Below are 17,500 nucleotides of genomic sequence, written 5' to 3'. Positions count from 1 at the left end.
GTGACAAATTTGAAGGTAAAGGAAAATTACGAGAATGTAAGGTAAAGAAGCTGTTGAAGGTAATGAATACAGTTTTTACGATGGAAATGAAGTGTTTGAATATGTGACTGGTTTTGTTGTAAATATGTGTTTGAGACAAGACTGTGTTTGTGCGTTTCCATGACGTCCAAGTATCCTTACTGGGTGAGGCCAGGAGGATGTGATTTTAAAAGTTTTCAGAGAAATTGAGTCATGACTGGAGTGTATTGTGACTGATGTTTGCAGATGATATGATACCTTATTGATAAGGAAAGTGAAGGGAATCTGTAGAAACTGGTAAAGGTTTATGTTTGCCAGATCAAAAGCCCGAGACCAAATATGAGTAGGAGTAAGGACATGATGGTCATAGGAAACTAGGAAGGAAGGAGTTAATTTTTTTTCCCGGATGGTGAAAAAATAGAACCTGATTTGTAAAAGTATTGGGGAATAGATATGACTGCTGATGGTGGAGTAAGAAAAAGGTGAGCCACGGAAAGTTAAGTAACAAAGGTGGCACACTTTGCCCAATAGATTGGTGAAAGACTTGAATAGCCTGTTGAAGCCAAGGTTGGAATGTATGAAGAGATTGGTGAGCCGATTCTCCCTTATGGAAGTGAAAAGAGAATGTTGAATGTGAATAAAAAAAAACGAATATGAGTTGACTCGGTTGGGTTGAAATGTTTACTTAGTATTTACTGATAAGAAGAATTATTCGGTCGACAAATGAGAGATAAGTAAAGGCAGTAAAAGAGTTGGCCTAGGGGAAAGGATTGGGAAAAAACATCATTGGGAAAAAACTACCAGATGTTTTGGTCATGTCAGAAAAAAAAGAGGCGACATTTGATTGGTTGAAAGTATATTTTTGACAAATGTTAGCTGGAAGGAGAACAGGAAGATATAAACAAAGCATGAAGAGCTTGTATGAAAAAGCTTTTGTATACGGCATTGATTATAGAAAACAAGAGTGTTTGTAATATTAAGGGGAATGGCACAGTATGTGTTGGTGAGTCGATGTTCTGCTAATGTATCTTCCATACAAGAGTATGAAGTGACTAATGTTGTGGAACATTTTACTGCAAATATATATAATATATATGCTCTATATATGTTTATAGTATAATATCTATAGATAGATTTATATATATATATAGATATATATATATATATATATATTATACATACATACATACATACATATTATATATATATATATATTATATATACATGCATACATACATACTATATATACATATATATATAATATATATATATATATATATATATATATATATATATATTCATATCATATATGAAACTCAAGAATTTTAAGGTATTTGTTGAAGTCCATCTCTAACATTTCGCGAGTGGTAATGTTGAGTAGGCTGTTAGCTTTATATATATGATTAAGAAAAAATGACATTTTTTTTTTAACAATGTGAATGATATAATTCTAATATTTTGCTTTGTGACCACTGATGTTTTGGACCATAAAAGATGAGTAGCCGAAGGCAGGTTGAAGTTTAGTGCATAGGTATCAATTAAATTTTTATCATGGATTATTTGCATTTTAGCCTTAAGGATCTCTTTAAAGATATGTTTCTGTGTGGTCTCCGTGAGAGGGCTGTGTGAAACGCAGTATCTTCTTTCCCTCATTGCTGTGTTCTGTGACAGACTGCACTCCTTTTTCTTATGTTGAATATAATGCTTCTCACTGTAATCTGAATCATGATCTATGTCATTGTTGGAATAATAACCTGTCTCATATTCTTTGCCATCATTCTGACTGTCTGTCTGTCTGTCTGTCTATCTGTTTATTTTCGTGTGTTTGTGGAATTCAGTCCACACGTCAGATCATTCCTTCAGCTTGTTTACATTTCGTTTTCATTATTATTACCTATGTAGAGTTAGAACAATCCGGGTTACCACCACCAGCCTTGACCCCAACCTATCCCTGGGATGTGGCCAGCACCTCGCACACTCTGACCTCGTGGGAAGCCCAGTTCGGACATGCAAGTCTCCTTCAGACCGAACTCATGATGTCCACTGCTGGTACTGTCTGCTTTTTCGATTTTCAGTGACACCGTTAAATAGTTATGTTTATGTGACGGTAAATTTTGTGTGTCGCCTCTCTCTCTCTCTCTCTCCTCTCTCTCTGCTATCTCTCTCTCTCTCTCTCTTCTTCTCTACTCTCTCTCTCGTCACTCTCTCCTCCTTCTTCTTCTTCTTCTTCTTGTAAAGTGAAATCAAAATTCTTGACACTTCTAACGTCGCATCGGTGTTGTCGTTATGGATAATGGTGTGTTACTGTGTATACACTGTAAATAAATCCGTATAAATGATACTCATTAGGTATTATTTGATGAATAGTGTTAATTGTGATTATATAGCTAATAATATATATAAATATGTATTTGTGAGTATATATATATATATATAATATATATATATATATATATAAATGTGTGTATATATATGTATATTTATATATATGTAAGTATATGTATAAATATATATATATATAATATATATATATATATATATATATATATATATATATACACTCACACGCTGGTCGTAAGATTGTTTAATGATGTTTACCACACTAAATGTTGTAATTTCACTGTCATTATTATGTACTGTGGGGCGTGAGTTAAGTAGAGCGTGGCATAATCAAATTCTGCTCTTTATTTTAAACGCGAAAATCGAGTTTGTTCAGAAGGAAACAATAGCCAAAGCAAATCCGCCTTTTAGAAGTGTCACAAACGGCAAGAAAAGGGCCTTTATCGGGTCAAGTCCATAGTGCAGTTAACTTCTTAATGGACATTTATCGGGTCAAGTACATAGTGCAATTAACTTCTTAATGGACCTTTATCAGGTCAAGTCCATAGTGCAGTTAACTAATTAATGGACCTTTATCGGGTCAAGTACATAGTGCAATTAACTTCTTAATGGACCTTTATCTAACTTCTTAATGGACCTTTATCTAACTTCTTAATGGACTTTTATCGGTTCAAGTCCATAGTACATTTGACTTTTTACCGGACCTTTACTAGCTTCTTAATGGACCTTTATCGGGTCAATTATATAGTGCAGTTAACTGTTAGGAAAAAAATTCCGTGATAAAAATTTTCGAGAAGTTCTTTGTGTTAATATGGTGGACCCTTTAAAGTTACTTGATAGTTGACTAGAATTTCAAAAGCACAAGAATAAGTATCCATGGGTGAATTTGCCGGGGCAATGTCTTCCTTCTGAAAATCCCTGTTAACATAAATGTGCGTGTTTCGTGTTGTCGAATTTCTAAAAGGTACTCATAGTTTTTGTATATCATTGTAACAACTGCTTCGAAAACTCTCTGTCCACCTTTTCCATTCCTATTCCATATGTCTCTTTCCTCTTCCTCTCTTCTCCTACCTGATGTTATTTTTGTCTGCCTCTTCCTATACATACGTAAATCATTTTCTGACTTGGCAGCCTATCCTGTGGTGCTTCTTTTGCTAAATTTCACAATGAGCCTTCGTGTCTTTCTCTTAGTTAGAAATTGTAGGATGGAGGATAGTTTGACACTATGGAGTGCCGGGGCTCTAAAGTACGGCCAGTCATTTCAAAAGGGACATAACATGTAAGTTGAGTATTTACCTAGATTTACTTTTCCCATGTATGATGATGATGATGATGATGATGATGATGACGAAACATTCATTATTGTTTTCGTTTTTACTCTGTGTTTGTGTCTCGCACTATTTTTAATATTATTATTATTAATATTATTATATTATTATCATACTATTATTACTGCTTTTGGTAATAATGTCATTGTCATGTTCTTTAAACTGTAATGGTCATTTGTTTTCATTCCCAGAACTGAAATATAAAACTGACAAATGTCATGGCTTGGAAAAGTTATGTCTTCGATTTCAATTTTTTCCTTATTATAATCCGCCCATTCCGTTTCCTCCTTTGTTCTGATGCCAGTGAACCTTTGGCTTCGTGGATTTATTATTATTATTATTATTAGTATTATTATTATTATTATTATTATTATTATTATTATTCAGAAGATAAACCCTATTCATATGGAACAAGCCCCACAGGGGCCACTGACTTGAAATGGAAGATTCCAAAGAATATGGTCTTCATTAAGAAGTAAGAGGAGGGAAGGGGACATACAGAAAGAAGTGCATATATGCTGTCAATTTTTGTATTTGTTTTTTACTGCATCAAATTCATTGCTTGACAATAAAATTGGCCACTTGGAAATTGAGAATTTCAGTGATATAATGCCTATATTACATGGATGGAAAACATTAACAAATATTTACAGTGCGTATTTTGACGTAGGTGGCCTCGAATTATGTGAACATATATCGGTATAGAACTGAAACCGCAAAATTCCCATACGTTAAGAATGCAATTAAAAGCATTTTTAAAGGAACTGAAAATAATTTTTTTAAATGAATCAGAGATATTTTTTGCAAGTAATGTAAAATGGTGAAGTGGTTTCACGTAGATTTTGGGAAAATTTGAAAATTACTGCTTAAAAATGAGATGACTTTAGCCTTGACAGGTAGAAAACCGCCATAAAAGGCAAAACATTAAAATTATGCATTTTCAGTAATAGAGTCAAGTTCAAGATTTCCAATAATAAAAAGTTCATTTTAATTCATTGCGCAGCCAAAGGTATCATGTATCTTCCCCCAGTTAACCCTCTATTTTTTCTCTTCCAAAATTGTTGTTTAAAAATGAAGAGGTCCTTTCGAATAAAACAGAACGCTTGCGCGCATCGATGCATGTGCTTGTCTCTTTCAAATCTCATGTTGGAAATTCCGAATTCAGAAGCAGATTCCCTGTAGGCACTACTATCAGGGAGTTGAGAACTCTTAGCACAAATATACCGCAACCCGACCTCAACCCTCATCCTTTCCTTCTGTATTGTGTAACACACTTGGTTTGTATTATATTAAATTTGACAAGTGTATAATTTGAGTCCTTCATATTGTCCTTTGAAATTTCTTCAGTTTAGTAACATTTTAGTATCAGTTCTTGGTAAAGCTGCAACAAAATTTTCCAGTCGTACGAAGACAAGCCACTGATTTACTCTTGAAAAAAAATATTAATAAATTAATCTCTGTGTGGAAGTATCTGGCACTTGCCCCGTGTATGGGCGTGGCTTTTATCTGAGATGAAAATAAATCAACAGAACGGGTACTTTTATTTTGTGCATAACACTCGTTTATAGGCATTTTGTCCTCTGATGCATAGTTTTTCTTTCGGTTGAGGGGATACATTGGCAAATGCATTTCTACTGCCCCAGCTACCGACAAAACTACGATTCCCTTTTTGGTTAGATTTTAAAGCTACAATATAAACCCGTACATGTAACTAACAAAGCAAAACTTTCCATAAATCTCTCTCTCTCTCTCTCTCTCTCTCTCTCTCTCTCTCTCTCTCTCTCTCTCTCTCTCTCTCTCTCTCTTGTAAAGTGTCTTTATCCGTAAGACATGATTTCAGCTTTCTAATTATGTATATTAAAATATGTCTTAACATTTAAGTCACTCTTTCACTCCTTAATATGTTCTTTTAAATTCACAGTTTCCTGTGAAACTGTGCGGACCTTTTTTTCATTTTATTTTTCTCGTTGTTAAATATTTTTATATTTTCGGTTTTAATACCAAACTCGCTTTTGTGTTCTTATGTTCCCATATTGACTGCAGTGTCGTTCGTTGCTGAAATAGTTTTGATTTTTACTTGATATTCCTTCCCTTTCCATCATGGTGCCTGTTCTTGATTTATTCTATGGTGTCTTGCATGCACTTCTTTATCAGTGTGTTTACCTTCAACTAACGTTGTTGTTTTTTCCGATGTTTTTGCTGATGTCCCTTTTGTCTTGTCTTAAGTGTTTCTTTCCTTTCCATGTAATGTATAACTCAAATTTTCGTTGTCATTCTCATTGGTTTGCTGTGAGTGTTTTGAAACTAGATGTTTGTTTTGCTCATTTTCGTGTTGGTTAATTTGTCATTTGAATGATTGATGTTGGTGTTTTAACTGTAATGTGGTTTGCGTATTTTCTTTATTATTATTATTATTATTATTATTATTATTTTTATTATTATTATTATTATTATTATTATTATTATTATTATTATTATTATTATTATTATTATTATTATTCTTTCTTAGTTAGCGTTTTGTATGTTGCTTGTTTTTTTGCTTTAATCACTGTTAAGTACATTACAGATGTATTTCATAATTATAATCTGCTTCATATGCTATTATTATTATTATTATTATTATTTTATTATTATTATATTATTATTATTATTATATTATTATTATCATTATTATTATTATTATTATATTATATTATTATTATTATTATTATTATTATTATTATTTTTTATTATTATTATTATTATTATTCAAACGGTGTTTTACTGACGATGTTGTTCAATTTTCTACCACATTATCAGCAACGATGTATCTTTCAAAACGATATGTTAAGTTGTATATTTTATTTCTATAATAATGGTGTATTCACTAAATGATTTCTAGAGGTAACTGTAATAACTTCCAAGGAGTTTTAACGAACAGGTAAAATAGTTTGGCCGTCAATCACGTTCTGAACTCCTAAATCTTCGATAAGAAAGTTCGCTCTTCTCACATGGCATAAGCGCTGTCCTCTGCTCTCCTGTCGATGACCCGGTCAAAGGTCAAGGCAGAGGAAACGTAACATGTTTCATGGCGTGTGGTCCTTCATTAATTTAATATCATTTTACGGGGAAATATTCTATACCGGTAGGAATGCTTTACGATAGAGAAAAATTTAAAGTATGAATGACGTGCAAGAAATATTCAGTGAGACCTCGTAGCTGTTCCCCAAAGTCTTCAGTATATTATATTATTAAAAGACGCAAATGTCATACTATCAAGATGCGGTATCAGTCAAGGAACTGAGAATGTTGCCATTCAGCTGGAAATATAGGAAATGTAGCATATTTCACATGGTAATGAGGGTAGGCTGTGGAATAATGAGCTGAGCAGTTTTAGAAAAATAAAGATAAACATTTTTAATATTGTTGGTACTTCAAAAATAATTGCCTAATGTACTTTCAAGTATAGGTTCATCCTTGGCAGATAATACTCCCCTTAGATATGAATGCGAGTCAGCAATAAAGGATGAATGTTCCCGCCGAAGGTCTTAAAGTGAATAAGGTGAAATGATTGGCTTTGGCCCTACTGCAATTCCCACGCTTAAAGGGAGCGAGGGATAACGACTATTGCACTATTCCCTCCGATGTCAGAAAGTCAAGGAATATTGAGTCGATTAAAATGTCTTCGCTGAATACAGACGAGATTACTCGGGCGAGAAGAGTAAATGAAATTATTTCACGTGAATGGACCGTAGGTCTTCAGCCTAAGTTAAAGTGGACGTCATGAGATCGGGTTTTAAGTAACGAGGGTTTGTATTCTGCGTTCTTAGTTTTATTCAAATGAAAAGCTGTTTACTAAAAAAGAATTCAGAGTACTAACGCCTGATATTAACTTGAATTAAAATCATATTTCGTGACAATAACATTTGAGGAAAATCTTAGACCCAAGGGTAACTAGAAGTCGTCATTAATGGGCATTGGAATTATTTCATGGTAGAACCGTTTCTTATGGAAATTTACGAAAAGAAGCCTTTTGTCATTCCAAGAATGAAAGCTACGGTTATATAGTTGTGTTGATAATAGAATTTTCTATATAAAGCAAAACGAGTTGATGGCATTAATTAACGGATTTATGGTGTTAGACTGGATGAGAGGACACCGGTTTTTAAGCAAATTTGGGGAGAAAGACAGCAAATGAAGACCAGTCGAAGAAAAGTTTGGGCACACACACCTCTCGAAGACGTAATCCTTTGTTTTTGCAAGTATATTATCGTTTCAGTGATGTTAACTAACTGTCTTTGCACAAATTACGCAAACATATTTTAATGGGGAGGAAATGCAATGAAATAGAAAGTTGCAGGGATTACAAAGAGATTATTCCAAGATGAGAGGTCATTAGGGGCTGTAAAATTGGAATGGAAGACCCATATTTGGAAGACATGAATGATGTCAGTACTGTTAGACATACCGCCAAGAACCCCATCATGTAAAAGAAGTCCCAGTGTAGATATGATGACTAAGAAAGACATCATTGCCTTTAGATGAAAAGATCTATAGTTAAAGAAAAATAATGTAAGAGCTTAATCAAGCTTGTGAATTTCATGCTTTATATAAAAAAGTTGTGTAAAGTCATTTAAAGTTTTCCATTATTATAAACAACGATAATATCATATTTTGCACGGAATGAGATAGTGCTTCACAGATGAATGAACGTTAATAGGATTAATGCATAATAGTTTGATATAAAGTGAATGAATACGAAATCAGTTGAGTATAATTATTTATGTTATGCAAACTTTCTATTCGCTTTTCATTGACGTTGACCTTTTGTCCTAATGGTCTCGATACGGACAGGAGAACAGCGCTTTAAAAGGCCGTAGAACAAGTATAAAAACGAACTTTCTTTGTGATCAACGGCAGAAGGAGATTCGGAATATGCATCGCTAACGAATATTTGCCAAATTCAGAACCGAGCGATTTGCTTTATACTGAACTTGAAATGTATCCACATCACAAATCATTGCAACAGGATCTACGCAGCAATCAGTGAATGCTTAGAGATAAACTGCTGACCGTATTTAAATTAAAAGAATCTGCTCTGTGCTTGCTTGCATACATGATTACCTTGGAATTTAAAGACTGGTTCAACACTTTCTAAAGTTAATATATGCCGAATGTTTCATATCGAATAAATGTTAATATTTTTAGTGAATCTGTAACTGCAATGAGAAAGTAGGCGGAAGGTAACGCTCATCCTTTGTTGAAAATTTATTTTCTAAGAGTGTTAGCATATTAAGATTTTGATTGTTTAAAATTGTCATCCCGCAAGTAAGTATCCTTGCAATGAGGTTATTTAGACAGAACAACATTGTATCTCACTAAGTTAAATATATACTTTTCTCTTTTATTTTCTTTTGGTGACCATTGTTCGAAATACCGTTGGGAATTATTTCATGTTAAACTTGAAAGAAAACTTGAATTTTCATATGCTTTTACGCTGGAAACACGCTGCGTGAAATTAGTTTTCCCCATTCAGCGCTTTATATCCAAGAACTCGATGCTCTCACTCCCAAAGACATTTGCCTTATTTACAACTACTTGCTTCTGTTCGTGTCTTGGCACAAGACGTTTCGTACATGAACTCATTGTTGTGCATGTCATTTACAATTACTCTTGCATCTTTTACATTCACTTTGTAGATATTCTCTGTTATTAACCCCTTTTTTTCTTTAACTGTTGCATTTTAAAATTTTGAGAGCTTTGTAAGTTTGCTGTGCTAACAACGGCATATTTTTATTATTTGAATTGATGATGTTTTCTCAAACTATATATGACATCGTCATGTACATTTGCCATTCTTGAAGTATATGCATTTCCTCCCATTGTCTCCAATCACGCTTTCCTTTGCCAAAGGCATTCCGTTTTCGAGTTCGTGATGAGTAACTCTGAAAAACTCGAACCTTTCATCAGAGCTATGAATTTTTAAACAGTTATGATTCTCATCGTCATTTTTCTGGTTTTTCTGGAAGCTGCCTCTTTTGTGAACTCGAGTTTTATGTTGAGTGAAATCCATCTCCCAATTTTCTCTTCCGTTTTACGCTTTGCTAAAAGCTTCTCCCTACATCTCTATTCAGATATTGACAATTTTTATTTTTTTTTATCTCCCAACAAATTTCATTAATTAATTTCTTTGTTGTTAAAAATAATCTCTTTCTCGGCTTACTTATAGTTTACATAGTTTTAAGGTCCTCTTTCTTCTTCCTGTTCATGTTTTGCATTGCAAAAACTCATCGTTTCATTATGATTGTACTGAGACACGTAATTTTATAAGGATACTGGATTAAACATTATAAAATACATGTTCTTCTCATCCTATGAGATTATTCCGCTTGATAAACCATTATCTTGATATTTATTATTTAAATTTTTTATCATTATGTTATAAAGATCTGTTATGTCTTCATAGGCTTTTATTTTAAAAATCAATGTTTTCTTTTGTAGTACCGTACTTGCTTGTGCCCAAGTACCACTCCCTTTTCTCAAAGTTTTAAGTTTTTAGAAGTTAGTTTTTATTCTTACACAAGATTCTCAAGATCAATTTCCTTCTGATATCAGAGTATTTGTTTATTTTCTTTTATTCTATTTATATAAACACTGATATTCGCCATATCAACTTGTATATTATTGAAGATTGGCTAAAACACAAATCGCTTTCTCGTAGTTTTCCATCTTTTGCGAGTTTTCAGCCAGCCTTATCTTTGTCTCCACTTTAACTTTGCGCCATGGAAACATTACTTTCTTTGTTATTTTTTTATATGTATCATTAAGGTATCTTTAGTGTCAGGATTTTAACAGACATAGATTCTGACGTATTTATCCATTCTTCTGTCCTTAAATTTGTATGTTTTAGTTACTGCATATCGTTGTGAGAATACTCTCCACGTCGCAGATTGTATGTGGCTCAAAGTATAATTTATTTTTAGCAATAATGTTTATTCATCTGGAGTTGAGTCTTTTTTCTAAATTACAGATGCCCTAATCGCTTTATTTTCTGTATTTCTCTTGAACTGTCCGTCTGTGAATTATCTGCTGTACATTTCTACAAATATTTTATTTTCGATTCCACTTTTTGTGCTGTTTACATTTATCAAAATAATCCTTATATACCTTGGTCTATTCACTGGTTTTTATCATGCTTCATCTGAGCATTCCATTAATTCCAATTAAGACTGTGCCGTTCTTACAACTTTTGATGTATTTTTTCTTTCGTTTATTCCTCTACGTGTATATTCTTCATGTCGTAAAACCGTAGATGTCTTGGAAAGTAATTTTTAGCGCACCCACTTCTCTACTGTTTTATATTTTTCAAAAGTATGTGTTTATGATAAACGGCCTTGAACTGTACTTCGCATACCAATGTTATTAGCCGTTACGAATCTCTTTCCCTGCTTGTCCGTTTTTTCTTTGTCTTTTTTCGCTTTAAAAAATATTTTTTTTTTAACCTTTTGGAGTCTTTGTCATGTTAAAAATGATCTTGTTCCCTTTGCTATCATTTACTGTTTTGAATGTCATTTATTGCATACATATTTTAAGCTTGGCATTCTTTAATGCATTTTATTTTCTTTTTGAGCACTTTACATTTGAAGTATCAAGCCATTTTACATTTTTGGCAATTCTGAAATTCTTTTAGACTGCTTTGAAGGTCACCTCTTCACAGTTTGTTTTTATTTCTTATGTGTACCTGTGAAGTTTTTAGAAGTGCATATTTTCTTTATAGCTTTTTGGGATGTTTAATGCCTTTTTTAAAACTTTATATTCTGCATTTTAACTTTGTTAAGACATTTTCGATATATTTCTGCAAAGGGTATTCATTGTGAATTTTTGAGTTGCTCTCAATTTTGACGGCTATAAAGGCCATTTTTACGAATACTTGATATTAAAATTTTTGCAGTTATTCATTGGTGTTTCAATTTTTTTTTTTTTGTAATCTCCATTTTCAGTTTTCAAATCTAACTTTTTGGCAACGAACCTTTCAGTATGACTTTACCCATTGGTTCCTTGTACCCTTTTATATTTTTATATACTTTTTGTCCTGTAGAATAGACCTTGGAAATCATTTGACCTCTGCCCCCTTTTAGCTCGTGCTGAGAAGCTGTCACCACCAATTTTTCGAGCCAATTTTTGTCACGGTTCGTATTTTTCATTTTGGGTGACTCGTCAATCATATTTTGATGACGCTTGTTTTATACACGCACCTGGTGAAAGACATACATATGATTATTGCTGAACACCTGTGACTCAGTGCCTGCATGCATTTCAGTTTACCAGGTGCCCTTAGTTTTTAAAAAAATGATAAAACATGGAATGGCTATAATAGAAATCTTGCTGAGTTTTGACCATTCCAAAGCTGTTTGTTCTCATAATTTCATACAGATTTTCATCAGCATTGCATACAAACCGAATGGTTGCTAACTGAATGTGCTCATGCAGTGGTCCCCTGGTTTGACGTCAATACGACCTCCAGACCGATCGTTTTGTACGTGTATGATATGCTCTACTTGCAACATCTCTTTTCGTTTTGGAAATGTGTTCTTGTTGTCAGAGGATGTGAATTATGTGTATTAGTGTTACTTATGTTGACTATGGTTTATGATGACGACACCTGTACTTACGATAAATACTACAGGTGGAGCCATGCTTTACCCTGACCCTTGAGTTGAAAAGCAAAAAAGGGCTTTCAGCTTGATGTTTGCTTTTGGTTTTATTTAAAACCCTTTTTCTTATTATTTTCTTTTCTTTGCTATAATTGCAGATGTGGGTGGGACCAGCCCCCACCAAGTGGTCCCCGCAGACTCGCCCATTCGACCCCTTCTCACTGTAACGACATTTGGTGAGTAAATCAGTGGTAACAGGCGCTCTGTTGTGTTCGTGTGTCGACTCCTAATGCAGTAGCTAACCGTAGGGAGACCTTTCGTTTCCATTTCGTCGGCCTGGTGTTGTTGCACAGGTTTGTTATTGTTTACGAAGGAACCACAAGTGTGGAATTATTTTATATGTATATCTATATATATATATATATATATATATATATATATATATATATATATAATATATATATATATATATACATATATATATAAATCATATATTTGGTATCTATATATCTATATATACTTAAATATGTATATGTATATGCATATATAATTCAGGTATATACTATATATGTAATAATATATATATATATATAAAATATATATGATATATGTTTAATATTATATAATTATAGAATATAGATATTATAATATAATATATAATATATAGAAATATATATTATATATATATATATATATATATATATTATATATATATATAAATATATATATATATATATATATATTTCTTATACATTTGAGGGCACACTCACTCCTCCAGGAACGTTTGGACTAGTTTTTCTGTCATAAATATCAGGCTGGTCATTCGTTGAAATGAGCATTACTGACAATTAGCCGTAATATTTCGAGTACTATTAACAACGTTCTCTGCCGTTTTATTCCAGAGTTTCGTGCGTATTTCATTCAAACTTGACATTTTGACATTAAATCGACATTTAATCTTTGCAGTTATCAAGCAGTTGCATTTCCTCATGGATAAAATGTCATAGATGCATTGGCCGTTCAGTCAAACTAAACCGAAGAGCCTCATTTCCTTTCCACATAGTTTATTTATTTATTTATTTATTTTATATATTTTAATTTTTATTGATTTTATTTTTTATATTTATATATTTATTTAGTTTATTTTGTTTAATGTATTTAATTTATTTAATTTGTTTATTTTATTTCAATATATATATATATATATATATATAATATATATATATACAGTATATATATATACATTTATATCTATATATATATATATATATATATATATATAATATATATATATTTGTTAGAAGATCTTGTGAGTGAATTATTAAAGATTTAGGTACTTTATTGAGGTGAATTATTTGTCGTGACTTTTATTTATGGTGAATGTCAGTTTAGTCTTAAACGGCCTAATATGACAATGCCCATAGATACGTAAAGTAATAAATTTCACCTCAATGAAATATCTAAAAATTTAATCTTCATTATATTAAAATTTATGTGTGTATATGTAATTGTTGGTATCTTTGTTTCGCGTCATATTTTTCTTTATGTTGGCAATACTAAAGTCGTTAGTTCATACCATTTTTTTATGAAAACTTTCTCAGCTTTACTCAAGTATGTATGTAAGTACCTAACGATCGTAAGTGATGCCATACCTTCAGTTTTGAATTCCGACAGAATACATTGTAGAAAGCGGTACCTCTGTTTATCATATTTTGGTTATATTGTTTTCATACGGATGGTTCCTTTCAGGAAAGTTTCTGAAAGTACCTTAGCTAAGAAATTCTTTTCCTTTCCTTCGCATTTATTCATTTGTGCACACGTTGCTTTTTATCCATTCATTTGTACGGTTGATCGTTTTCACGCTCAGTATTATCAGCTAAATACGAAGTGGCTCTCTCTTTGCATGAACATGAACGTAAGTTTGCCATTTGTATGTAGCTCATAGAAATGAGGCCTGTGTTTTGTGGTGTCCGGAATCAAAGTCAATAAAATCGGTGTTTTTATAATCACATTTTCAAGTCATTTTCATTGACCATCTGTCCCTTATAATAGGCAATACATAATCGAGTCTAGCGTAGCGCCTTATTGATTTATTGTATTTTTTTTTTTCGTAATAGTCAGAGAAAAGCATATATAGACTATATCTTCGGTACTAAATCTCTATAGGTAACTTCAGTAAAAGAACATAATTATGAAGCCAAAAACTGTTCCAGGTTTAGTAACTATTGAAAAATTATGATGGGTTTTGAACATTTAAAAACATCTTGTCACTTTGAAGTGTCAGAGTTTGAAAGAGCATACACACACACGCACACACACACACACACACACACACACACACACATATATATATATATATATATATATATATATATATATATATATATATATATATATATGTGTGTGTGTGTGTGTGTGTGTGTGTGTGAACATTGTTCGAAAACAATTATTCGAAAATAGTTATTCGAAAAACAATTATTCGAATGGAAAATTGTTCGAAGGAAAGTTATTCGAAAGGACAATTATACGAAAAGGTAATTATTCGAAATGTAAAATTCTTTATTTAAACAAATGTGTAAAAATACCAAAAAGGATGAAATCTTTTAAGTATGAATGTTATTACTAAAACTATTAAAATAGATTCATGATAAAACAGATTTACTTATAGATGCAAGTTATGCGCTACAGCGCGCAAATACTCTAATACTGAGTACTCTTCAAAGGTTGCCACTAACTTTTTTATCCTTTCATTCAAGTCACGATATTTCTTGGAACTCTTCATATTTGTGCTTCCTGCTCTTACTTTTGCAATGTGAATTTCTTGTAAACCCTACTCTCTTTTTAAAGCATCTAGGAACTTCCATATTGTTGGATGATGAGATGACATTTGCTGTAAAAAAGCTCTGTGCCATCCTTCAAGTGCGTTGTTAGTCCTAGGCAAATCAGTATTGACTCTCTCAAAACAAGACCACATACTTATTTCAAACATAGGACTACGTCCATGACGTTTTGAAGGACGACCAATCCATGAATCTTCTAAATAATCTAAAATAGGATTTACATCTTGAGGATATATATCTGAAATCTAGTAAAGCTTCAAATGATTCAGTAACTTTGTCAATGGGGACAAAAGCTAGGGCTAACAGCATTCGAATTTTTAAAGCAAATTCGGAATCTATCGTATCTCACTTTCAGACCACAATCACATATCTTTCGATACAAGCACTGGCCTAAGTGGAAAAGGCATCCATAATGAGAAGCTGTGCTGAATTCTTCTTTAACGGCAGTTATAGCTGCAAGTTCAAAGTCTGAAGTTATGGTTGAAACTTGTAAATTTGGAACCATAGACTTAATTTGAGCAAATAATCTTCTATAAGTTTCAAGCCCTTTTCATCTGGAAGTCAAGGCGTAGACCACAGGAATGGTGTAATTATTCTTCACAGCATGTACAATATATAATTGTTCAAATAACTGAGGTACAGTTTTAAATGTTCCGTCCACTTGTAAATTTGCACTCTTCTCAAGTAGACTCAAATTATTCTGAGTTGCAAATATAAGCATTCTATCATCGTAATGGCCGGAATCATATAGCAAAAACTGCTCCCCTTATGAGTTTTAGTTTGGTCAGTTGTTAAAACAATTTCCCGTCTATGAATTGGATTAGCTAAGCCTGCTCTTTCTTTTTGTCTTACGTTGTGAATAGTTCTTTTTATAGAGCTTATTTGTGGTAAAGCTTGCGCTGCACTTTCACTTAATTGCGATGCAGCTGCAGAAATGACATACTGAGGAGAATCACGGCTTTCTTTCGCATCACTTTTCACTTTGTTCATAAAACTGAGCACTTCTGTATTGACAGCATCACCGGAATGGTTATGTTCACGAGGAACTTTAATCACTTCACCATCACTGGTAATTGTTCGGCTTTTGCTATACGATGCGAACTTATTGCACTTCCAATATATCTTGTTACCAACTTGCTTGTCTTTCACGAATAGGAAACCATCGATTTTAAGCATAGGCTTGCCTTTTTCACTTGAAATGTATTCGGCCATCACTGAAGGGCTGCAGTATTCCGAAGAAATGAACTAAGAAAATCGGATAACGTTCAAACAAACATTCAAACAGTTATTTGCCTATTTGAACAATTGCTTATTAGAGTAAGGTTCAAACAACATTTCGAATACTTATCATTTCGTATAATTGTCCTTTCGAATAACTTTCCATTCGAATAGCTGTTTTCGAATAAAATGTTTTTCGAATAATTGTTTTCGATTAATTGTTTTCGAATAATTTTCATGATATGATATATATATATATATATATATATATATATATATATATATATATATATGTATATGTAATATATATATATGAATAATTATCATATAACCGTGATTCATATAAATTATTCGAGCTACAAATGTCCTTTAATATCTAATTCGCTCTACCTCAGAATTGATACATTTTCATATATATAAAACCGAAGAGAAATTTTCTATTTGATATTAATTTCGTCCTTTCGTGGGTTCGAACCACCGCCCAGCGGACAAAGAAGAAATCAGGATTTCAGTGACGTTATCGATAATATTATCAACTAAAAAATACCCCTTCGGTTTACATATACAAAATATATTAATTCTGAGGTAGAGCGAATTAGATATTAAAGGACTTTTGTAGCTTGAAATATATATATATATATATATATATATATATATATATATATATATATATAATATATAGTATTTCAGAGGGTTTCGTGATATCTAGTAGAATATCATAGTTTATTTAAGAAACGTTTCGCACATAAAAAACACGGTGCATCATCACTGTGAAAATAAAAACAATTACATTACATTCACGATAAATACTAAAAATATTACATCATTAAAATACTGTAAAAGTTAAAAGTTAAAGATTTTAAAACAATGCAAAAGAACCAAGAGAGAGAGAACTAAAACACCAAATATCCAGGGAAAGAGACAGAGAAGGAATGGCAAACTTTGGCGTTCCAAACAAGACGATAGCTATGCCAGATACCAAGGTATATAGAATGGGTCAGGTAGAGTCATTTGTGGGGGTTGCGGCATATTCCCCCAGGAGCCGCATCTCCTAGAGGACAGGTCAGGGCGAGAAGTCACTCAGCTACTGTTTCATTCAAATGTAGATCGCAGGTCACTTTAG

General features: G+C 32.4%; 1 protein-coding gene across 8 annotated transcripts in view; it reads left to right on the top strand.

Moving 5' to 3' along the window:
• LOC135223606 (ankyrin repeat and fibronectin type-III domain-containing protein 1-like) overlaps positions 1–17,500 on the top strand; it is a 682,119-nt gene that overhangs the window by 407,017 nt on the left and 257,602 nt on the right. For 6 of the 8 annotated variants that reach the window (XM_064262185.1, XM_064262189.1, XM_064262188.1 and 3 more), the window contains 2 exons: positions 1,921–2,067; positions 12,478–12,555. The exons of 1 other annotated variant lie outside the window; for it this stretch is intronic. In XM_064262185.1, the coding sequence (XP_064118255.1) occupies positions 1,921–2,067; positions 12,478–12,555 (225 nt within the window). The remainder of the gene's footprint in view (positions 1–1,920; positions 2,068–12,477; positions 12,556–17,500) is intronic. One more of the 8 variants, XM_064262192.1, reaches the window with a different exon arrangement.

The sequence above is a fragment of the Macrobrachium nipponense genome, chromosome 10 (genome assembly GCF_015104395.2).
Source record: "Macrobrachium nipponense isolate FS-2020 chromosome 10, ASM1510439v2, whole genome shotgun sequence".
NCBI lineage: Eukaryota > Metazoa > Arthropoda > Malacostraca > Decapoda > Palaemonidae > Macrobrachium > Macrobrachium nipponense.
Note: the sequence above shows the minus strand (reverse complement) of the source record. Positions and strands in the feature narration are given on the sequence as shown.